Here is a 26,083-nt window from a genome sequence, read left to right on the forward strand (position 1 = left end):
CAATTTCTGTGAAAATCAAAAATGACTAACAGCGATGCGTCAGTTAATGCCTATCAGAGGAAGCAGGTCACTTTCAGCTATGTCAGTATATCGCATTCGACGCGAGACAAAGTAAGTTTCAAAAGATCTCGGCACTCTCTATTCATTCTGTTATGCTCTCTAACCAAAATATTCTCAGCTTGTATGCATCAGGTTGGAGAATCTAAATAGTCATTGGGGTTTGGAAATCTGCAGACAAGACAGATACTTTTTTTCCCTGCAGTTCATAATTTTATTAAAAGTATGGTAAAGAAGACCTGAAAAGCATTCTTACAGATTTCTTATTTTGTTTCTCTACCAGCAGTTTCCTTCTGATGAGTTTTCGCTTTGCTAATTTATTAGTAACGATCTTTTTTAATAGAGTAACACAAAATATGATAGTCAGCGGAGGTCGACTACTTACCCGAAACCAATAAAGAGATGAATTCGACTCTTATGTAAGGATTGGCTATATATATGTTGCCTTTTCCTTCTTAAAGCGTGTACTATTAATCGCCCCCTGTGGTACACCTTGGTCACCGTTCTCGATGCTGAGACGGCTAAATGACTTGTATTTGGCCATAATTCTTGATCATTAATTATCTGACCATTAGATTTGGAAAAAAAAGAGAAAGAAAAAAATATTCACATAATTATAAAATTCTTCTTTTCAGTTCCAGAACTCTGTCACCGCCCTGGAGGAACTTAGCAGTTTTAAATTTCTTCGCTTTTGATTAAATTCGTTTTGAAACTTAAAATTAATCCTGAGAATTCATTGTAATACAATTTGCAACTTCATTGTGGAATGAAATTATTATAATTTTGTGAGCTATTCGCAGTTTATTTAAATGCTAATATTCCCACGACTTTGAGACGACTCGTTCTGTAGAGAAAAGACAGAAATTACAGCTGAATGCTTCTTTTGTTCTCATTCAATATGACGGGAAGAAAATCATAAATTTAGGCTATTGTAACATAATTTCATGAAAAATAGATAAAAGACCGTAGAATAATCTTTATTGTAAGAACGACAATACTTTTCTCAGAAGCATCTTGAAGTAGCTAGAATAGCTAAAGGGAAACATATTCTTCCATTATGCAAGTGGACGATAATGTAGATTCGCAGCCCCCGTAATAGATAAAAATAAATGAATAGGATAACTTTCAATGATAGCAGTGACTATGAGCACAGAAATGCATAAGTTAAACCAGGACCACTGCAGTCACCAAATATAATGATCCCAGAAGCATAGTTTCATTTTTTTTTAATGTCAGAAACCCCTTAAGAGCAGCTTTTCCGAGTTTTTAATTAATTAACCGAGTTTTCAACTATCATGCCTTTTAGCCATGCAGTCTAACAAATGTGTCATTACGTTAGACATAAAATATTTATCTGTCACGCAATTTCGCGAAGAACTAGTTTCTAGACTGCTTACATTCTATGTAATATAAAACTAAGTTTTCTTTGAAATTATGATTACTTAAGTAAATGAGGAATTTAAAAATAAATAAAAAATTTTTAATAATTTTAAAATTCTTATTTTATTCTTGCTTAATAATTTAACTTAGTTCGGTAGTAGCATTAATACCCCAATCCGAAATTTCCCCCTAAATTCATCTGCTCTCCCAAATTCGAGATGATTGCAAGTTACATAACAGTGCTTAAAAAAGGTAACAAAACTAATATTGACCAATCATAGCTTAGAATACTTTCTGCACCTACGTAGTATAAATACGGCTTTTCGAAGAACTACGTCCCCTTTTTCTTTCTGACTTCTGCTATACAAACAACTCTGCGCCGCTTATGCTTTCCTGCCTGGAATGACGTAGTATCCCTCTATCTGTGTATCTAAGACGTTATTGTATTCAAATAGGATTAAAAAGTAAATTTGTCTTCCAAAGAGATGATTTGAGATGTGTAAAAATAAAGATGGCGCTTCTTCAATTGAATTTTGTTATCTGCTTCATCAAGCCTTCACCTTCAGCCATTACTATCTTCTCAGCCATGGCTACAGCCAAAAGTTAAAAGTACCGAATTCTTCATTCTACGCATTTAAATTACTACATGTATATACTGTATGTAAGATAATGGATCTAAGCAAGCGTCGACACTGCTCCGGCTTTTCCTTGTGCTTTTATTATTTCATATACTATATATATATATATATATATAATTTTATTAAACGTGTATAATTACTAGTGTACATCATTTTTGCATAACTGGTAAAAATAGGAATGTCTGTATCATAGTTATTATTATTATTACTGTACCTGTAAATGTATATGCTCGTAATTATACATAATTGGGGAGGAAAATGTGGTACGTGGATCAGTGACAATAGGTCAAGGGATAAGCTAGTAAAAGGAGGTTGAGAAAGGCTACTACGTTTAGCTTTTATTACAGCTTAATGTAATTTAAACGATTCATTTTAATACAAAGCAAAATAATACAAAATAAATTTTATTACAGATAACGCAGGGATTCAGTATTATCCCTGATCGGGGATAAAAAAAGAACAAATACTTAATGATATAGCCACATTCAAGGTTATACGATGAGAAATACCAGATTCAGATTCAGGTGTTCCGAATTTAATTTTATTTATTTCGATGCAGCGTCTGTTGTTCCCCTATCTACTACTAAATTGCTAAGCGATTAGATAGAATTATAAATAAAATAAAAACATTGTTCACAGTGTATATTGTCCCATTAAATAACACAGATAATGGGAAAATTTCTTTTCTGTTATTGACTTACTATTTACTCTGACTAAGTTAATAATTATTTCATAAACTTTTCAGAAAAATAAAATATTTCAGACGTCAACATTGTTGTCGTAACATTATATTCAAACGCAGTCGAACCAATCGACCCTTAAGATAATATATAAAGAAAAGACAGACAAATAATACAAGTGATGTGACCTTGAGATGACGAAGAGCTTAAATTCTGAGACGGTGTCAGACTTTTATCAAAAAGTTTCCTCGAGTTTCGCATGACTGTGTTGTTCTAAGCCTCCTGTTACTTGATTTTGTTGCTCAGTACTTAAACCTGTAACTTGGTAGAGAATAAATATGGAAAGGAACTGATGAAAACGTTTAATTCCATAATGCTCAATTGTAGGGGATACACGGACATGAAGACAAAGGCCATGAAGTGCGTGTTCCCAATAGAAATAATATCGTTTAGAGAATTCCTTGAAAATGGGCCGGCTGCAAAACTATGACCGAACATAATTAAAAATCTGTATACCTCTTATAGCTAGTATATAACGGGATGAAATTATACATTTCTGAAACAGAATTTCAAGTGAATTTCGCTTTTCACGATTTCAGAAATTCGAGATCACTTGTTTCAAGAAAGAGATAATTTTAGTCTACTATAATGAAAAAATAATAAAAATTATAAATAGATAACTTATTTCCAAATTTCAACCCAACCTAGTCTAATAATGCGGAGTAAGTCGTTAAAAATCTCATATGTATGTCTCGCTTGTGTTTATGGATAAAAACAAGGACATATCGGAAACGAGCTTTTAATGCGTGACTAACATAGATAAAGTCGAGATTAAACTTTTAATCAACTTTCAGATTGCTTGTCTATTATAATTGGCCAATTAAAAACATAGTATTGCAGTCTAAAGACTTTCAAGATAATAGTATAAAATTAAAAGGAGAATTTGATATTAAAAAGAAAAAACTCTATTAATTACTTAAATTTTTTTATTAATTACAAAAAAGCTGCAAACGCTTATGAAAATTACCCGTAGGAAGCACAGTGTAGTTATCTTATTATTGAAGTTATCTTAGCTAGATAGGTCATGTTCAATACCAATATTTATTTCTATTTTTAGAAATATTGGTCATATTCAGCAGTGGTTGTCTAAGGAGATATCGCCACGAAAAAATTCATTTTACTGTAAATTAAATGCATTTTAATTTATATCAGTTAAACATATCAATAAAAAAGGAAAATAAAGATCTAAACTATTAAAGATTGCGTTTATTGTTTTTAAAATCCCTCAATTTATTAATTAAGAACACACAGGTTAAATTTGAAAGGCAAATTAAAGATATTGTGCGCCGAATGGGCAGTATCTTGAGAACTGCGTACGTTCGACGGTGCGTGATGGAAAAAGGTCTTTAAGTTCGCGCAAAGGTAACGCAAAGTTTTTAAATCGGTCAATTTGCCGATGTTAAACACTGAATTTGAAAGCTAGGTTAAATGTTTTACGCTTTGCCTAATGGCAGTAACCTAAGAATCCGCTATGCACAAGGGTGCGTTTCTGACAGTTTGCTTCTTTATTTTCATAAAGGCAAGAAAGTAACTGAAACTCAAAAAGACATACGTGAAGTTTATGGTGTTGACTGCTTAACAGAAAGCATTCGTCAGAAATGGTTTAAAAATTTTGTTCTGGAAATTTTTCGCTTGAACATGACCAACGTTTCGGCCGACCCTCAAAGTTGATGATGGCAAAATTAAAGCCATAATTGAATTGAATGATAATATTTGGGGTATAGATTTGTAAAAAGGTTTAGCGAATCACACACAAGAACTAAAAATCACATAAGAAAGTCTTAGACTCGTTAAGAAGCTCGGTTTTTGATTTCCGCATGAATTGAAAGAAATTCACTTAACAAAACGAATCAATATTTGTGATGCGCATTTTAAACGTAATGCAATCCACTCTTTCTTGAAACGAATTATCATTGGTGATGAATAATAGATCATCTCCAATAACAATAATCGAAAAAGATCATGTTTCAAGCATGATGAATCAGCAAAAATCAAATCGAATGCTAAATTCCATCAGAAAAATATCATGTTATCAATTTGGTGGGATTACGAAGATGTATATTTTCAGTTGCTTTCGATCAACTGAGATGCCAGCAACTTATTAAACTGTAGCAAGAATTGTCAAATCGCAAAGGAATCCTGTTTCACCTCGACAACTCGACAATGCGAGGCCTCACACTTCTTTAGTAATACGTAGGAAATTGTTGGAGCTTGGTTGGGAAGTGTGGTGGCATCCTGCACATATCCTGAACTTGCACCATCGGATTATCATTTATTTCGAAGTTTAATGGTAAAAGTTCTTAAATGGTCGAAATTTCAGTAATAAAGATGACCTCAAATCGCACTTTGTTGAGCTTTTTGCTGATAAAGCCCAGAAATTCTAAGAGAGCGGAACCATGAAGTTACCAGAAGGATTGCAAAAGTTCATCGAACAGAATGGAAAATATTTGATTAATTAAAGCTCATTTCTTGTATAGAAAGAAAACTGAGTTTTATTTCATACTAAAAAACCGTACTTTCTCGCCAGCCCAATATACATTAATCAAATATTTATGTTGCTTGTGAAGTCCGATCAAAACAGTAGGCTACTATTATTTTAGTTGTTTGGAAATGAATAGGTGAATGCTAAGCGCTTCAGACTTTACTCATCAAATTAGTTTCATTTCTTCGAAAAGCAAATAACAATACTTTATTAATCCTTCATAACAAAAATTAGCAAATATTCATTTTTAACAGTTCAATAATTTGTTTAATCCACATTTCTGTAATGTGAAACTTTGTGTTAGCACAATAGGAATTTTGATTTTAGTTGAAGGGGAAAAATCCATTTACTTATTAAAATACAAAAGAAAGCTATCACCTGGAGAATATTAACGACTGATTAGCTAAGTAATAATAATTTCCGCGGAAATAGGCGGGTTAATATTCACAGAGTGACAACTGTAATTCCAGTTTCAATTGCCTGGGGATAAACAAGTGAATCATCTCGTAAAATAACAGTTCACGCCAAATGCAAACAAGAAGGGAATTCTGTGGTAGAAAGTGTAATTTCTTTAAGCTTCCTTCTTCCTCCCAATTAGTCCTTTTTTGTTATTTGTACTTACCAATTTAGTTGCTGATCTAAGAGTCTTCCAGTTGTTAAAAAAGGTTTCTTTTTAATTTGATAAAGAAACTCTATGTTTGTCTTTAGTTTTTCCTTTTTAATCGATAGCTTTGTGTTTAAGTAATAGTAAAAAGTAAGCCAAAGGACATTAAGTTTTTTTAAGTTTTAGGTGTTCTCTGTCGTCAAATGAAATTTCAGGCAAACAATTAAAAAGAAATTTATGAACTTTCAACAGAACCATAATTTGAAAATTCAAAACTAACTAACTAAATAAATAAATAAATAAAAGCTCAGAAATTTTACTTAAAATTGTAAAGTAATTTTTATTTCACACAGGCTCATTTCCATCATTCCCCTCCTATCAATAGAAAATCAATAAAATGAGCGTTTTTGGAATTTATGAGAAATGAATGAAACTTATCTCGAGCCACTAAAACCAAAATAATCAGATATTCTTGAAAGATTTATATGGAATTGCTTCCACTGGCTTCCATTTTTACAGTTATAAGCCCAAAAAGACAAGTAACACATGAAGCGAAAGGAATCTTGCCTAGGGTTTACATAGAAGTGTTATCAAATACTTCATTCCATAAAACGAAAAAGTCAACTTAATAATCAAACTTTCGCTCTATCATTTCTTCATTTCATACTTTTACAGTAGCAATAAACGCAGTTTATGAGATCATACAGGCTTGCAAGCATATGTATCAGAAAGCCAATATTTTAAACAAATCTCCATAACATAAAGCCGTATAGCCTAAGATGCAATCACTTCGGAGTTCAGTAAAGAAATATTAAACTACCCTGCCTCTTTAGCAACATACAATAATTGCACTAATCTAGGATTCTAAATCATGGAAAATTAAGTCATCTTGTCTTTGCAGCAACATGCAACAATTGTGCTTTCAGATCAAGTCACCTGAGAGTCCAATTGTGCGTCATAAATTCGTCTTGCCTTTATAACATACTGAGAGAACATTCCGCATTTACACAGGCAATCCTGTTTATTGGTATTGTCATTATCAGATGAGAATGTTCTTAGCAATAGTGGACCAATTTCAAAGTGCATTAAAAGGGGGAAAAAAAAAGTCACTTTGGACGGGATTACCTCCTGAAGCCACGAAAGATGCAGCATTCTTCTGCGTACTTCCGGTTTCCTCCTATTTTGTTTTAAGCAGTTATGATGATTTTAGAGCCTTCTTCTGATGGCATTACAAAATTAAGAATTTTTTCTCTCATTTGATATGTAGAAAATTAATTTACAGTTAGTAGTTATTCATGCTTATCGGAAATCCAGTTAATAAATTTGAATATCTTTGTATACATTTTAGAATTTTTATTTTCTATGAATAATTAGTTAATTCGAATTTCATCTAAATGGTATGTACTTCTTTTGACGACTGTACATTTCAAAGTATCTCAAGATTATTCAGTATTTTTAAGCATAATTTTTTTTAATTACTTATTTTTTAAAAGTTATTTTTCTAGTTTTAATAAGTTTTAAAATTGTAGTACTAATGTATTTTGTATTTTCAATACATTAAACTTTTACTCAAGTAAGGGAATCCTGACGAAGTGAAAAGAAGCGAAAAATTCCAAACGATTAAAAGTAGATGTTAGTAAAAAATGTTTAAGAAGTTCTGAACTTCGTTAATCTAGAATGAAAAATTTAAAATAAGGGCTTTCATGTCTGAGTTTATTTATTTCATTATTTATTATTTTATTTTATTTTCGTTTTAAATATAAAATTAATTCTAAATGCACACAATTCATTCCAAAATAAATGTCATAAAATAATGAATTATTTGTGTGGTACTAGAAGCATGGATTGCACACAAAACAACCATATAGCGTATGTTGCCAGAATGCTCCTCAAGAACAATGTTGTATTGTCAAAATTCTGAGCTTCAAAACGTTGAGACGAAGAAAACAATGAAATTTTTCTCAGAAATGTTATGAAAAAATGTTTTTTCTTGTTCTGTTAGACATCTGTAAAAAAGCTTATCATTAAATCAGACAGTAAAGTATTCCTGCATTCCATGGGAGAAATGTAAATGAGAGTTTTTCGATAATCTAACAGAAATCCAAGATTGAATTTTACCTAATTTTACAGTTGAATATTCTGAATTTCTCATCTTAAATAATATTGTATCCAAATTTATGTTCAGCTTAACAGAAGTCAAAATAGTTTGGAAAGGAAATTTCGTACTTGTATACAATGTATCCGATAGACATGATGCCTTGCATCAAATTACATTCCGGAATACCTGAGAAACTGAGATTTCTGTTACCAATGAAAATAAAACAAACGCAAGACTTACTTAAATGAAACTGGAAAACTATTTTCAACAAGCGATATAAGCTCATGAAAAAAACTGAACATTGTTATAACTAGCGATAAATACTATAGAGGTGATAAAACCGAACGAACCGTTCGAATTTTTTTTTTTTTTTTTTAAATTTTAAAATCTAAAATTATTTCCTTTTATCAGTTCTTCAAGTTCTAGAAAAGGAAAACAAGCAGCGCTGTGATCATTACCTTTCATTAAATTTCGTCTTTAGATAGAGGTAAAACATTTTATCTGTAATTAGGAAGCATATGATATTTGCTGTTCGAAAGTAGTCTCCTTCTTTCTTATATTTCTAATTTTCGGTAACATTTACTTTTTTAATACACCGACTGCAATGTAATCACAGAAAACCAATTTTCCCGCCTCAGGCAACTAAATCCCCCTCAGGCTGACAACTTTTTCTTTCTACTGGCACTGACCTTCGAAATAACACGTTCTACGTTCCTGTTCTAACATTAACCGGTAAAATTTTCTCCTCCCCCACCCTATCCAAATGATACATTCTTTTTTACCTCGAATTCTGCTTCAAAGAGGGGGGGGGGACTAATGAAAGTACTGCCAAACGACAGCAGTGAAATTTCATAATTTTTATACTTTTTTTTATTACAAAACTATTTCACTAATATGAAAGGCTTACTTTTTTTTTTGGATGTCGCGAGCAAATGTTATATGAAAATGATATTAGGTATGCATTTTTTTTTACATTACTTTTTTGTTGAGTACGGTACAAATGAGAAATTTTGTATGCAAAGCACGCAACCGGGTGACGAGGTAGATGTATTATCAGGGGTATTTTGGCGGTGACTTATATATCCCGCGTTTTAAATTATGGATAGACTCTACATTAACTCCTTTTTAAAAAGTGAAGGTATTTTAAAGGTTAAACATTTTATTTTAGTTATTTTAATCCCTAAATTTAAAATCAATTTTGAATATCACATGAAGAGATCAAATTTGCGAGCACAGAAGAAATACTATTTTTCTAATAATGCTAACCACAGTTTGCTATAGAACCTTTAACTTTCCTCCAGCCAGGAACAGTCCTGAAACTTTATTGCCAAACCTCGTGCATATATATATTCAAGGTAAAAAATATGTAAAACAAAAATTTGCTCTTCAATTTGCAATAACCCCTTAGATATGTTTAATTTGGTTATCTCCAGTGTCTATTCTAAAAATAGCAAATGTTGTTAGCACAAAAAGTCTAAACTGCTGCGATTGTAACTAGTAGTTTTTCATGAATCGGATTTCATCATCAGGCAGCTACGTCGTTATTAAAAAACGATATGATATATATATATATATATATATATATATATATATTAAAGATAAGATGTTTATATGCGTGTAATTACTTGGACAGGTTTTTATGCGCAGATGAAATGACGGACTTGCAAATGTGGCCGTTGATTCAACATAGAGCTTTTTTGTTTGTTTATTTTGTAATAAAGCAAACCTTCATAAGTATAAATAGATTCACATATCATCATTATAGGTTAACTATGTACCCCACAATTGTGTAACTATTTACATCCTTAAACAGTGGTCAAAGTAGAGCGATGAGAAGCGATGCATATTCGCAGCAGCAAGCGAAGTGGGAAAAAAGTGTATCCATCAGCAAAGAGCAATATATACTCTCTTGCAGTGCAGCATGATGACATAAGACAGCATGAAACGGATTAATTTTGAAAGACGAGCAGTGAAAGTTATTATAAGTACGGATTAAAGCAAGACCATGTGGCATATGTGGCTCTATTTAGGCATATTAAGTGTGCCGGGCTTTGCTAACTTCTCAGCCTCCGCTGCAGATGGAATTCAAACGGACAAAATCCCATGCGACGGTTCAAAGTTCTCCCACACCTCCTTTCCTACCACCAACTTCTCGAGAGGATTTCGGCTCGCCGGGTAGTTTGGGTGCGCTCTTGCAGCACAGATGCTTATAAACATCCATGCTTTCTCCGGGATTTGAAGGCGGGCACTTCGACAAGGCAGTGAGCGTCGCTAACCCCTATACTGGCTGGGCAACGAGCCTTATGGCCGAACGAAGGTTAGCTAGGTGAGCTGGGGGCTGTACCTCTTTCAATTACCGGTTGCGCAGCGACAATCCATTACAGGACAGGAAAATGTGGACGAAGCACCACAACTTCGCTTATACCAGTAGATTTAAAGGTGTTGCTCCGTCGCATTGACGTAGCAATACAGCACTTCGTAAACACTAAGAAAGTGTAACAACAAGCAATGTTTCGCGAGTCGTTGTTTGTTGCGTTCATGTTCCAGTGAACCGGAAGCGGTCGCCAGATTTGACTCCACCTGGCGTTTTCTTGTAGGATAACCTTTAAGGAAAAGTATACATGGAAAAGTATACATTTTTATTAACAGATTGGCAACACAACTACTTAGTGGCTGTGTGAAACTCTTAAGCGTCAATCATTAGACCCGAAGAAATGGGAGGCTAAAAAACGAATTACTGAGCTAACGCTCAAACTATACGCTACCCTAAAATATGAATAATGATTCAGAGTAAGTTCACGCTTGTTTTCAGTAGTGTGTGCAAAATGTAAATAGCTGTACCGAAATAACTGAAGTGTTTTTGTCTCATTAATTCGAAATTTTCTTGGAAATTTCTTGCGGAAATTTTTAGACTTGAGAAACGAGTATTTTTTCATTAAATTGCATTATTTCGGAAAAGATTGCTTGGATTATACAAACATGTTGCTAGGAAAAAAGATTGTAATTTACTGCTAGGTATTTTAACCTGCGATTACTACATATTGTTTAATCTCACTCTGTGAGTTTGTTTCCAACGTGTGTGAGCTAGGAGAAGATTTTAGTTCTTTAACTGTTGTTGTAAGCTGAGAAGTTTCAAATGAATAACTATATTTTATAGTCAGCGTTTCATTCAAAATTATTTATCGCGTTGAGTAAAGCCACAATGTAGTTAAAAGATAGAGATATGTTCCTGATTACTTTCTGAATGCTAAATGAAATTATTATCTTCACACTTGAATTCAAAATTAAGTGAAATCAAGCAAAGATTTACAGATCTTTTTTCTTAAACCTTTGAATTAATTTTCTTTTCCTTTTCGTTACAGTGAGTGCAGATTTTTTTAACAATTAAAGTTCTAAAATTTAATGTAAGTTCTCAAAACCTCATTAGCTCAAAGGGTAAGCCTAGAAGGGTTATTAGTCTCGAAACGGCATTTTGCGTCGAATCACATAAATGTGATGTATCACTTTTCAAATTGTTGCCATCAAATATTATCGCCCTGTATTATATTTAAAGAAACTAAATAATAAAAAATCTGCACGAATGTATGTATGCTTCTCGCACTGTGGGGGAAAAAACTTCCACCCGAACCTAGAAGCTCGAATTTAAAATTTCGAATTTGCTTTATATATTTTTTTTAATTTTAACGAATTTTTGATTAACAAACTCAGCGATTTCGAAGCGGGCAATGACAGCACTGTACAGGGAAAAAAATATTTCCAGCATGCGAGACTGTCTATCAGAAACTTTAAAGATATACTGTTTTTAAATATTTTTAGCCCAAAGAGACATTACCCCAAATGCTCTCGAAACGTGTTATGTGCGTGTAAATGAAAAAAAAAATACCCCTTTGGGAGTAATATATACTCTTATTTTATTAAATTAAATAGATGAGAACAGAACTAGGATTATGCTTTTGCTTCCTGGGCGGTATAATACTTAGTGAAGACTGATTGCTACACCGAAATTAAGGGTAAGGGTTCAAATCACATAAAATTTGGCTGTATCGTCATTTCTTCTTTTCCTGCGGCTGTAATAACACTGTCGTTGATCAGGCAACTAAATAATGATGAGTTCGCCTATATTGCTCAAAGAATGCTGAATCAGCAAATATTCGGCATTTGATTAAGAAAGGAAAAGACTGTATTTTTGAGTAATATTGGCAAAGTCGTATTTATTAAATTTTATATTAATATTTTTTAACTTACATATGTTAAATGCTCAGATCATAGTTCTGAACATATAATGAAACTTTTTATTACCAGATATTAACTATTATATATGATTACTATTAACAAATTTTAATTATCATTTTAATGATAAATAACCCATATAAAAATCGACATTTCCATAAGAATAATCGCTAATTCATCACGATTTTTTTCTTTTGGACCATTTGATATAGACGTAATCATTAACATTATAAAATAACAAAAGTTGATCTATGTGCTTTCGACTTCTGAATTATTTAAATGCGGAAGAAATAATTACTTTCTCACAAAACAAGTTTTCCTTAAAAAGAAACACAAAGGTAGCACAGTTAAGTTGCAGACTTATAATGCTTGGTTATCTAAGTGTATCGCTCTCCTTGTGAATACTCAAAAGCTGTTACTGTTGAAATAAATACTGAGATGGCATTACAGTTAATTGACTGCTCCTTCCATCTCCGGCAAGTCAAATGAAAAATAATAATCCCTCTTCTTACGGAAGCTTATAATTTTTTGAGTGATAAACCGCCCACGAGGAGTTGAACCACCATTCTAATGACTACTGTCGAAATTCGGCCTTTTCAGAAGCAATCTTATAATAATAACTTCGAGCTCGAATTGCCCTTTCGAACGAGTCTGTCTCGCTTCAGACTAAACGACACCTTTTATTTCCTTTTTAACGAGTGGCAACGACGAGAGCGTGACGAAAAAGGTTTTCTTTGGTTCTTTTTCGCTAGCCGTTTTCTTTATTATTTTACCAGCATTTATGCTGCTAAAAATGAAGGAAAGTAAAATTACTACTCGTGACTTGTGTTTCAGAATCAGGAAAAAATTAAATTTTGTAATCTAGGTTTTAGAAGATTGAGTTGAAATGTTTTCAAAACAATATCATTGAAGAATTCAAGAAACTGCATATCAAAGAGATATCAATACTACATAACTGAAAGCAAAACAGTTTTGAAAAGGTATCTGCTAAAGATACATAATAATACATAGAGAGTAAAACTGCTTAAGAAGCCTTACCTCTAAATTTTATTACAGTCACTATGGAATTACGTTTCACTATGCGAACACATTCGTCAGACGCATGTTTCACATGTTGTATATGTGTACAAATTTACAATCGCTTTCATCTAAACAATATTTTCAAGGAATAATTCGAACTTCTTTTTCTATGATGAGTTCAAAAATTCTTTTGTATCCTTTAAAGTTACCTAATATACTAATTTTTTAAATAAATTTTAATTAATAGTTAATCATAAGCTTCAACATTAAAGTTTCAGTCAAAATCGTTTCAAGGAATAAATTTAAAATGAATTATTTTACAAGGAACTACCGTATTTACTCGCGTAATAGTCGCACCCCCGTTTTGAAGCAGAAAAAAGTCGTCAAAACTGTACAATATTGTATAGTAGATTTCCCCTCATAATAGTCGCACCTAAACTTTCATAATAAGAAAAGTGCGACTATTACGCGAGCAAATACGGTAAAATATTTCTCTCGTGTAACAAGTCAAAGACAAAAATTTTCATACCTTTACGAGCAAAATTCGCAGCGTACAAAATGACTGATTTATATCATTTTCAGTGCTTCTGTCCATATTTCAACTGATTTAAGATAAAATTATGAAACAAAAAGTTTCAGTTTGGAGATTAATGGCTCTGTATTATCTAAAACAGCACTCGTCTATTCGTTATAAAATTGTTAATTACTAATATCTTCACAAACTGTGTACAAGTTTATGGTAGTTATGTATGGTATGGTTATTCTCTACTTAATATATAAATTCTAGATTCATAAAACTTTTCTACCTTCTAAATTAAAGTCATTTTTAAAAAAAATTTCTGTGCTATGTTTAGACACTTCGTAACCGAAAATACATTCTAAGCTGTATGTATTTGCTTAATACATTGCATATCTATATTTCTATGCATAGCATATACGCATGCAATAGCATATTTGTATTTCTACTCATAATAATTAAACAAGCAAATTTAATTATCATTTTTAAAAGAGAATATTTTATGATATTCATAATGACTTACCATTTTGAAGAATAAACTACACAGGTACGCTAGGGAGGCAATTTGAAGAAACCTGCAAGAAAAAAAAAGTTTATTAATTTTGAACTTACAAATTTCGAAACAAATCGAACATGTTTAGAATGACTTAGAAACATAAAAAAGAGAATCATAATTCTCGTGTTATCTCCACATGAGAAATCCGTAATCACTTTTTAAAAAATTATTTTATCAAAATTTATTTTCAAATAACAACATAAATTCTTTGTAATAGACGTGTTTGAACAAATTTATTTCCTTGTTGCAAAACAGACGATAAATCTGGAAAATTCCAAGTTTTTGCAGCATAAAGTCGTAAGTTAACTTGTTGTTGTACCGATTGAGAAGCCAGTCCTCAGTTATCAAGACGAAGTAATGTTACAAACTGGTAAGTTTTTAGAGTCAGCCAAAGAATATTACTAAACTCCTGCTAAAGAGAGAAGCATTGAATAAAAACAGAAGCATTAAAACGAGGAAGAAAAAAAACAGTTTTTTTAAATATTTTATTTAATTAAGTTCTAAAGCATCGCAACACAACAGAGTTCAATTAATTTAGTTTATGATCGCAAGTGCATTAATTTTCTCTCACACAGAAGAAGCTTTCGAACAAGCTAAACTACGAGTATTTCTAATGCAAAATCAAATAAATTCCAGATACTGTGATCAAGAGATTTCCTGAGTATAAAAAATACTAAATAAAAATGGCAGTCAACTTTTTCTTCTCCCTAACCTCGCCCCACCTCCAAAAAAAATTAAATAATGATTTTTTTATTATTTAATACGTTTTACAAGTTTAAAGCATGACATTTAAAAGGAATTTTATTTTGATACGTAATTAAACTATTTACTTCTTAAACACACATTTTCCATCGTACATAAGTACATTTAATAGTGTTTATTCGGTATGTTTGGAAATTCTATGCAATTCTTCTTTGATATTGGATTCTATTATTTTTAACTAGCTGAGTACCCAGCTTTGTTCAGGGAGTTGATATGAGATTGTGTGATAGCTGGAATAAACTTTAAAATATAAAAGGTAATTTTTTTATTGTAAACATATTCTAACTATTTACAATACTTGTTTATAAACAACATTTTTCATTTTGTTATCCGAGGTATATGTGTACAAATTTACTAGCTACATACAGCTGACCTTGAGGAAAGCAGTAGTCTTTGAGGTTGATGCCGCAATGTTTTAAAGTATGTTCTTGAGCCTTGTAAAACTATAGGCTAATTTGATTGGAAACTGCAGTCTTTTAAATTGGAATGGCAGTTCAATAGATATCAGTGGTATTCTGGGGATAAATACTGTGTGTTCTTTCCAGTCATAAGTTCGGCTTCGATGACGTTATTCAATAGCTGTTTAACGACCCTCCTTGTTCCATTACATAATTTGGTGAGTTGAGATTTCTGAGTAGTATCATCGAGATCCAATTTTTAGTCGAAGGCAGTATAATGACATTCCTGGTACTTGCAAAGAGTTTAAAAATTCTACAGGGAAACACTTTCTTCAACGTTTACCATCGTGTCAATCGATTTGTATGTTCTCCCTTCACCGGGAATCCTCTTTTGAATATTTAAGTTGATATCATCGACAAAACATCATTTTTAGTTGCCAAAATTGAAATATCCACACCGCATTGGTGTGTTTGTGTTTTTATATATTTCTTCTCGGGTCGTAGTGGAATGCTTCATTTGTTAGGTTGTACTGTTTACTTATCCTCGTCAGGGCTTCTCGTAGGAAGATATTTTCATGGGTTATGAAATGGGTGATGGAATGCTTTCACAGTCTTTTATTATAAGATAGTGTCGCAATTGATTCTTCAATTCGTTCATTTCGTTGTTCTTCGGTTTCTCTGCTTCTCACGGTGCTCATCCTCCTTCGTTGGGAACGTAAACGTGGTTCGCGCTCTTCAACTGTTTCGATTTTTCGCTGTTCTTTTGGTTTTTGCCGTTTTGCTTCAGAACTGACAAGATCTCCTCCTCTTTTACTTTTGGGCATTCTAAAAAATATAAATCAAATCAACTTTTTATTAAGAAATACATTAAGTACACTTTACATACTTTTCAAACTTGATTTTCCATTTATATTCAGTCACTGTATCACTTTGATTACTCACACTTCACTGTTTATTTTTTTTTTCACTCGCCCCATTTCACTGATAAGAAACTGATGTTCCGTAATGTTCCCGAACATTCCAGAATATTTCGGGATGTTCTGGAATGTTGCGGAATGCTCTCGGATATTCTAGACTGTTCTGGGAATTTCTAGTGGGTAAAACTTCCAGCCCTTATATCTTCAAAAGCACGCTCTTGAGGTAAAAATGGGAACCTTTTTCATGGATGTGGCATAGAGGTCTACCACAACATATGATCGTACCGGGACTCGTTTCTGAGTTTTAGCGGCATGCACATTGTACACTTACTTTCAAAATATATATTGATTAATTTTGTTCTACTACGAAGAACATTTTGTTACTTAAAACATTTTGCTGCACTAGAACGAGGAAATGCTTATTTAACCTTACTAAGTGCCTCTTTTGCAGACCATATGCCACATTTTATGCACAGATTTTGATGCATCTAAAAAATTAATTGCGAAAGAAATATGAACAGCAGAAACTCAAAGTTTCCAACATCGATTGCTATAATATTTAGAAAATAAATAAATAAAAAACAATTAATAAATTTCATTTTATCTTTATCAAAATCCGATGTATGAACTTATAAGTAAAGATGCTTTCCTTGCTCTCTAGACATTATATGTACAGACAACTGTTACTGATATTTTGGAGCAATCAATTTTTGGTTCGTATTTGTATGGAAATTAAGTTCTGATTAGGTGTGCTTAGAGCGAGGAAAGATTTAACACATTTAGGTCTGGTATTAAAATGATAAATATTGTTCAATTACCGCAGCGATTATAAAGTTTGTGATTTTGTGATTTATTTATATAATTTTGCAACTAATTTTGAAACGTGCCAGTATTTTTTTAACTATCCTTTTTATAAAGATATTTTTATCACTTTAATTGTAATGTTGAAAAAGAACTTTTTTTTTCAGACTTATCTCAAAGTATCGTGCTTACTTACCTTTTTTGCAGATCATTTATTTACTTTTTTTTCAGATTCAGTATACCATATATGTGAAGCTGTCTCATAAAAGTAAGCCATTTTTCTTTATTTACAAAGCTCCGTCATTTATTGTGTGATTTTTCTTGTATCAGTATTTTATTTTCTGATCAATAAGGATATACTACAAAATCCTATGACCATACCTTCATGAAAAATAAATTAATTAAAAGTTAAAAAAAATGGTGGAAAATAAAGAAACTCCGTTGAAGAAATTTCAGTGAAATTAAAGAAGTTTACGAATGTTACAAAGAATTACCAAATCGAAATGTATAAAGATATAATGGAAAAGGGGATCCTAGGTAGTTAACAGAATAGAAAGTATGATTTGATTTGGGATACTGAGTTTACTTAATTCTGAGATCAAAGAATTAGAATAAAAGATTAATTGACTTAACATATTAACGAGGTAAAGGAAGGTCAAGCATAAGATCTTTAGAATAAGAAAAAGTTAATTTTATAAAACACAAAACTCGGATAAAGACAATAATAATGAATGAGAGATTAAAATATTGATAAATAAAAGCCTTTTTAATCTTACTGTTATTATTTACGCTTTAATACATTCATTTTGTTTTTCGCAAATTATTCAAAATCACAGCAATAAAAAGTCTTCTTTGTAACTGAGAAGTCTAGGAGAAAATCAGGATATTTGACAATCTAATTAGAAAAGGAGAATTCCCGGAAGCCAGATATGAAATGGAAGCACGTTTTGATACAATCGTTTAATTACATCGCTTAAATTTCCATGTCGCAAGGGGGTAAAGATAAACATCCCTTTCAATGAAATTCAAATTTCAGAATAAAAATAGTTGGTGCTGATTAGAAGCGGAGTGTCTCAACTGTTTAATCTGGTCCTCTGATCGACAGCGAAGGCGAAGATGGACTCCTCACGAGATGATTTATAAGAGGCGAAGCTCTTTTATCACCACACCGACTTTTAATAGGCGAGTTCAGCAATCCTTTAATTGGCTGCAATCTACCGCCTGACGATTTAGAACACGCTCAATTATCTTCCCTACAGGTAGTTATCCTTGCGTCCCACCCTACGACAGTCGATGAAATTCTCGCCAAGTAATGAACGCCTTGAGAAAAGTTAATGAGTTATTGAGAAAAGTGGCGAAAAGAGTGTGCAGCAAAATTCCGTCACCAGTGTCGTAAAAGTGTTGGCGGCTGTTCAATTAAAATTTCATAGGTAAATGAGTTAGTTGCCGGCTCTGAACTAGGACGGAATGAACTTAGTGGATGCAGGAATTTTGAGCGTTATCTAATATACTACGTTGTAATTCACGACAATCTAAAATAACACACACAAAACAAAATCACCTTTCTGATCTGTTAAAAACATTCTCTGTTACATTTATTATTGAATTAAAAAAGTCCCTTCGTATGTAATACACGAGATACTTTGAATATTTCATTCAAGGATGAAAATCTGAAAGCCTTGATTTTGCTCCATGTCTCACAGAAGAGCTTTGGGTGAAACAAATACATAAATTTCTAACAAAACATTACAATTTCTGTAAGATTCAGATACAGATAAATATACAGCGAACGCAAAAAGTTACATTTGGGATGTCGGAACGACCTGATTAAATATTTCCCTAAATACTACAGTAAAAGTGTTTGCCATTTAGTATTTAAATAAAGCAGCTATTAGAATTTAGCCACGCTACTTCATTTTCTGGCATTAGAAATATACATAATATTACAAGTTCTTTACTTCTCTCTTCCTAGATCTTGTAACCTACGCACTTAATTAGCAGCGTAAGTATCATAAGCAAAATGCTGTCATAAAAATCAGAAGTATTGCTAATGAAATAAACATCAGTATTGCAAAATATATTGATGTAGATATAAAATTACCCTGACGTTTTGAATTTATTTTACAAGAAATATAACTTTTATATAAAACACTTTAGATGCTGAAGGTTATCTCTCAGCAAAGATAATTAAATAATTTTAATACCATATTTTAATATAAAACTAACGCAGTAGTTCAAGATCAATTAAAAAGTAATTTTAGTTCGTTTTTTTTAATGTAAGGAGGCCAATATAACTTTCCAAAAAGTTAAATCTGTAATCATAGATATCAAAATAACATTTACTTAAATTAGAAAGAGAATTAAAAATTCTTTTTAAATTTATTTTTATATTATTGAAAAATAAGCCTTAGATTTCAAATGACAGGGCAGCAAATTTTGCAATGTATGCAACTATTAACAACCTCGACAACAGCGGAATTTAGGATTTTTAATTACATCAATTCACCTACTGCGAAACATGCAAAATATAAGCACATCTAATGGCGAACATAATTTTCTCTTAATATATTCTTAAACCGAAGATAACGAGTTTCCGACAGATAATGCGATGCGCTTCAGTATTGTTTCACATATAGGGCATGAACGTGTATGCTACCGCAAACAACTTTGTATTTGCGTTTTACAGCCTAGTTTATCTATTCAAAAGTAGGTTATGGTTTGATTTCCTCCACTTCAGCAGTCTTAATTCGCTTATTGCTGCAACAGCTGCTATAAAAATTTCGGGAGTAAGAAAACTGTAAAGAAATCTAGTAGGAATAACCATAACACATTATAAGAACAGAGTTCAATGTGAAACGTTTCGCTAAGAATCTGACGGTAGTCCAGACTTTTCCTTTAAATTCTCTTACGATCTAAAGCTATCGCTTTTTATGTAAAAAATTTAAAAACTTACGCTTCTTTGTTTCAAACTTATATGTCATATGAACAACAGCAACCTGACCATTTGATATATAGCACCAAGTAAGCCATTTAAAATTCTGAAGAAATCATTTTAACAGGAGGGAAAGGCGACGTAATTTTACTTTCACTCATAAAACTGTCAACACATAATTTAACACTAACGATCCTTGAATAACGTGGTTATTTTTCAAAAAGAAATATTGAATAAACTAAAAATGTTAGGTACGCCATGAATAAGTACATGAAAACATTACTTATTTTATCATTTTCTACCACAAAATATTACACAAGTTCACTGCGTTTTTGCAACACACAAATATATTGCAAAAAATTTCCATTCATGATATTTATTGTTATTGTCCATAATATTTAGCAAAACATACAAAATTTTGCATCTTATCCATGATATAAAACATTGTGTCACTCATATAAGATAGCTATAAGAGAATACTAGTATGATTACAGACAAACAGATCATTCAATTTGTAAACATACTCATTAAAGGAAAGAAAATAACAGTCGTTTTATAAATGTATATTCATTTCTTATCCTTTTCTTAGTAACAGTTTTTCTTTAGCTTACTTAAATAATAAAGAATAATACGTAATTTAGAACTATATAACACATAATCTAATTATTCACTCATATTATCTGTAACGCCTTCGGTCTTCAATAGTACAGTAGTAAAATTTATGCAGAGTAAAAACTAATGTACGCACATTTTGATATGTAAATTATGGCGCACCAAATCCTCTAGTTGCTTATAAAGTAGATATGTTTTATTACATATTTAGCACGGAGTTATTCTTATTCAACATATAAGATATTTTCTCCATTCTTTCCCGGTGCCTTCGTGGTGTAACTGAAAGACGTCCGACGTCGAGAGTAGAGGTTAGTTAGTTCTAAGCACTAGCCCACCTAGCAGGCTAAGCCTGTCACATCGGTATGACGAGACAGGCAAATCCCCCCCAAAATAATAATAATAATAAAATAAATGGTTACATAATGGAATATAACAAACTTAATAAACATCTGGTAATAAGTTCAGATTATACAATCACACAAAACAAACATAAAAACTCAAAAGAAGAAAAAAGGGGGTTATAAAAAAAACACGTAAAGCAGCTACCCTTTATGTGTTTGATTTTTTTATAACCCTTTTTTTTTTTCTTTTGAGTTTTTATGTTTGTTTTGTGTGATTGTATAATTTGAACTTATAACCAGATATTTTATATTCCAAGCAATCTCTGGTAAATTAGTATATAGAGGTATTGTTTCAATTTCTGTGTTTTTTCCTAAGTTTTAAATCTTTATAGCTGGGAGTAGGGGTATTGCACAGATTTTGTCTCCTGTTTCAAAGGAAAAAAAAGCCATCGTGACACTGCAAACATATTATTAAATCAAAGAATGGTAATGCAGACGAATGGCATCAATACTGAATTATTTCATTGAATTTTGTTACTTAGATGTTCTTCGATTATGCAACTTAATGATGAAATTTTCTTACGCGCAGCAAAAAATATTTGTATTTAATATAATCAGATGAACTCGTCATGAGCCATGTTATGCCGAAATATAATTTCTCATTCTTAAGCTAGGAAAAGCTGCGTAGTAGATTGGATTTTAAAGCAATATGTCTAATCTATTACTGATACTTGTTTTGGTAGAAATACATACATTGGAAATATTTATTTGAAGTCTTTTGATATTTATATTTTTGCTTTCAACATACATTAAATACTTAAAAAATATTTACTCTGAGCACGTAATTTCTAATGTGAATCATTTTTAGAACAGAACAGGAAAGCAGAAATAGCCTCAAAGCTATGTACAACGCCAGAAATTGAACCTTATAAAACTGTAAACCGGAGTATTCTTCATCCTATATTTTCTTATTACCTTTGCAAAATTTTAACATTTGCAGGGCATAAAGTTGCTTCATCTACTTTATGTTAGGTATTCAATGAATGGATATATAGTACATTAAGTTACTCGCAAATTATAAAAGGGAAATCAACTAAAGGAGGGGAATAACATGTGTTTTACGCCTGTAAAACAGATTTCTTTACCTTCCTCCGTGCATTGCTAGGTAAGTTAGAAAAAAATGAGTCGGCAATGAAACTGTGCAAGTTTAATTGCATTATTCAACTGTAATTTTATGTTTCAAAAAAAAAAAATTAATCCTTTTGAAACACGTAAAACCGCTAAACTTCAGTTTCATGGAAAGCTGTAAGATAATATAAACATACACGGTAACAGACCTTGCATACATTTTAAAATAAATTCACTAAATGCAAATTTTTGCATAGAGAACATTATTCCGTTGAGATTAGATCTTAAGTCACTCCCTCACTTAAAAGAATTAAGCTCTTTCGGGATGATTGCTTTTAACAGCATCGTTGACTTGATCACTGGCCTCTAAAGCATTTGTTGGGTTGCGACGTGAAAAGAACGCCGTTTGGAAGCAGTCCTCAGCCACGTTAGCAACAAGCACTTCAATATTTAGGAAAGTGTCATTCTCCTCTGGCGGTATCGTCAATCGACCTCGTATTCGCGGGGTCAATTTTGACTGCAATCATAACTGACATTTTGTAAAACTGCATTTAATGATATTTTGGGTTACTACTGATTCTCATTTTAAACAAACTTTGTTAAATGTTTTAAAAATTCGTATTTTATTAACATGTTAATTTTTCAATTTTTATCCTGACGTCAAGAGCTTAAAAGACTTTCAAGGATTTCTGCTGTCTTTTAAATTCTACATTTCGAATATTATTCAAGGTATTTACTGAGATATACGGGTTGTTCCATTTAAGAATATAACATTTTGTGCATATTTTGTTTGCATTAGTTCTTATATTATTACATTGTTTTATTACGAATAAAAAGTTGATAGTCTGTTTTGTTGGGGGGGGATGAAAATGTTATTTAAAAACACAAAATTACTTACATTGATTACTTATTTTTAGAGAAAAATGTTGATTCCGACTGCATTTTCAGTCTCGTCATTGAGTATTATTCTGACACAGTGCGTTATTAACTTGCGAATCAGTATTAAAGAAAGAGCCTGATATAAAGTATATTTCAGGATAATGTATTTATATTTCAGGATAAATAATGTTTCAGGATAATGTGCCTAAATTATCGTATATTTAGCAAGAAGACCTATATGAACACACCTACTACCATCCAGAGCAGAACTTAGGAAAAATTCCCCAGGTTACTAAAAGCATGGAGAAATGTGTTGACAAATGAACTGATTTGGAGGATATCATTTCCAATTCTTGCTGCATGCAGTGTATGTATCATAAATATATGCACTTATTTTGATATAACAGATTCCCTTTTAACTGAACATTCTATACATGCAATATACAATATATAAGTCTTCTCTGACGAAATACTACAGGAACAAATTATTCATTCAGTATATATTAAAAATATTATTCAGTATATATTAAAAAATATTATTCAGTATATATTAAAAAATATTATTCAGTATATATTAAAAAATTTTATTCAGTATATATTAAAAAATTTACTGTCAACATAACTTGAAGTGATGTTTTGAGTTGAATACAAATATAGATTTCTCCCGTTAAGTGAAAGTAGAGTTTTGAAAACTTTCGCACTCAGAAGTGGCGTTAAGCGAAGAAGAAATTATTATTAATGCATATGCGAAAAAAGTTTGAGCCTTCTTAAAACAAAAAAGTAACTTTATAAGGTATTTTCTCTCTCCTTTCCGCATGCCTTCATGGTGTAACTGGTAGCACGTTCGACGGGTACTGGAGAGGTCCAAAGTTCGAATTCCGGCGAAGGGCGCCCGAATTAAAAGGACATGAACGCTAATTCGTCAACGCCAGGATTTGGTGACTGTGTCCAATAATCTCCAGTCGCCCTTTAAAAGGAGTATTTTCCCCCTCCTTTTCACATGCCTTCGTGGTATAACTGGAGGCACACTCGACGCGTATTCAGTAGGTCCAAAGTTCAAATTCCAGCGAGGGACCTGCAGATTCCTTGAGTTTCCTGACAGAAAACTTCTAAATGTTTCTACAACCTATCACACAAATCATACCCTATAACGCATAAAGCCAAAAATAATGCTAACATAAGAACGAATTAAGGGGCAATGATACAATAAATACACAGATAATATAAAACAAATTGAAATATTGTCAATCGTAGGTTAATATTTCAGAAACGAGAATAGCATACTTCCGGATCAGAAGTTGCTTATTTGTCGGAGGTTGGAACATGATTAGTGTGTAGCTCCGAGCACCATACTTCAACCTCCGATTTCCTTATTGGAGATTGGAGTAGATTCTAGGATATGAAAGACAGAAGAGGATTTACGTCGCTACCGTTAGAGTACACTATATCAGATAGACCGCTAACGCTCAAAAACTTCCGCCCTACTTTATAGCAAAAGTCGAAGCTTATTATCTGCTAAGTGAAAAGCTTTAAATATGACAGTACAACCCACTGTGTACAGTCATTAATTTTCATGTCATATAGTTAGTTATGAATACTAAAAATTACTTGCCTTAAAATTATGCATCCTTTCAAAATTACATAATTTTCTGGAACCGTTGCATGAAATGAATATCAAAGCTATTTTGGCTTATCGCATTTTACAAAGAAGTGAATAATTTCCTCCTTTGATTTCCTTCCTTTCGCAAAGCGAAGTATATAACTGCATTTATACACTGCTTTATTTTATGAAATGTATTATTGAACGCAAACAGTAAATAGTAACTACAATATGCTCTCGTGTGCATATAATATCTATTAAAGAGCATATAGTAACTATTGTATGCTATCATATGAGCTTTCAAATAAATTTTTGAAAAATGAGATAACAGCTTGATTTTGAGGTTATGTTTTTTATTAATTAATAAATGAGTCTCTCCTAAGAAACTTCATAATTTAAATAACTATAAATGCAACTATTTTAAAATTTTGAAATGATTCTATAAATACTATTATTGAACCCAATAATTCCAAATTTAGATGCGTCACGAATTTACAGAATAAATTATTCACCGATTATTAAAAAAAACTCGAATACAGAAAACGAACTCAAAACAACAGATAAAATTTTAAATAGTGAGAGTGAAAATGGTAATCCTCAAGTGTCGTTAAAAATGTTCACAAGTTCTCTTGAAGTTCCTGCTTTTCAGAAAATAAGCGCAGAAATACCGACCTTAAAAACTAGATAAATGTGCTTTTTAACTTTTAACGAGACCTTGATACATAGCAAGCGCAAACATCAAACACTTACACCTATCTAAGCTGCTCCGGCTGCTAATATGAATGAAGTTATTATGGGTGAATAAATTGCGTGGTATACCTTACAACTCGTTCCCAATGCCCCTTGGATAATGCATCTATCGCGGAAGTTTCGAATTCATTACCGCCACATTTGCTGTAATGAACACTACAAAGATATTCTGCGTTCTTTTGCCACAAGGTCAGTCGCAACATGCATGGCAAGTTGTGTAGTATAAGTTAGTTAAGCTGTTGTCACCGGAAAATTAACCGTTGTTTTATGTTAGTAGTAGAAAGATCCAGAAGAAACATTCTAATTGTTTACATCCATCAGCTTTGGATGTTTATGAAGAAGCCAGAACAGTTTTTTTTTAATTATTTGCGGGCATTGTTTAAAAAATTGTATATTAATTAATTAATCAACCGCAATAATCGCTTATATTTCATTGTTCATTTTTTCATCCAGCAGTAAATGAACAATGTTATTCAAAAATAGTCTCCACAACATCGTACACCTACGTCATGGAACTTATTTTGAATACGGACTAGGACAGGTGTTGAAACCTGTAAGTTTCAACTGCAGTTGCTTTTATCACAATATAATATCTTCGAGACAAGTATTAGGATATTTCTAACAGTTTGATTGATATTGCA

General features: G+C 31.9%; 1 protein-coding gene across 1 annotated transcript in view; it reads right to left on the reverse strand.

Moving 5' to 3' along the window:
• LOC118183103 (fibroblast growth factor 8-like) overlaps positions 1 to 26,083 on the reverse strand; it is a 188,211-nt gene that overhangs the window by 55,868 nt on the left and 106,260 nt on the right. Inside the window, exon 2 of the mRNA XM_035352533.2 lies at positions 14,290 to 14,341. Coding sequence (XP_035208424.1) covers positions 14,290 to 14,341 — 52 coding nt within the window. The remainder of the gene's footprint in view (positions 1 to 14,289; positions 14,342 to 26,083) is intronic.

Source organism: Stegodyphus dumicola, chromosome 4 (assembly GCF_044657685.1).
Source record: "Stegodyphus dumicola isolate Sdum_Otavi_A_Nest chromosome 4, ASM4465768v1".
Taxonomy (NCBI): Eukaryota; Metazoa; Arthropoda; class Arachnida; order Araneae; family Eresidae; genus Stegodyphus; species Stegodyphus dumicola.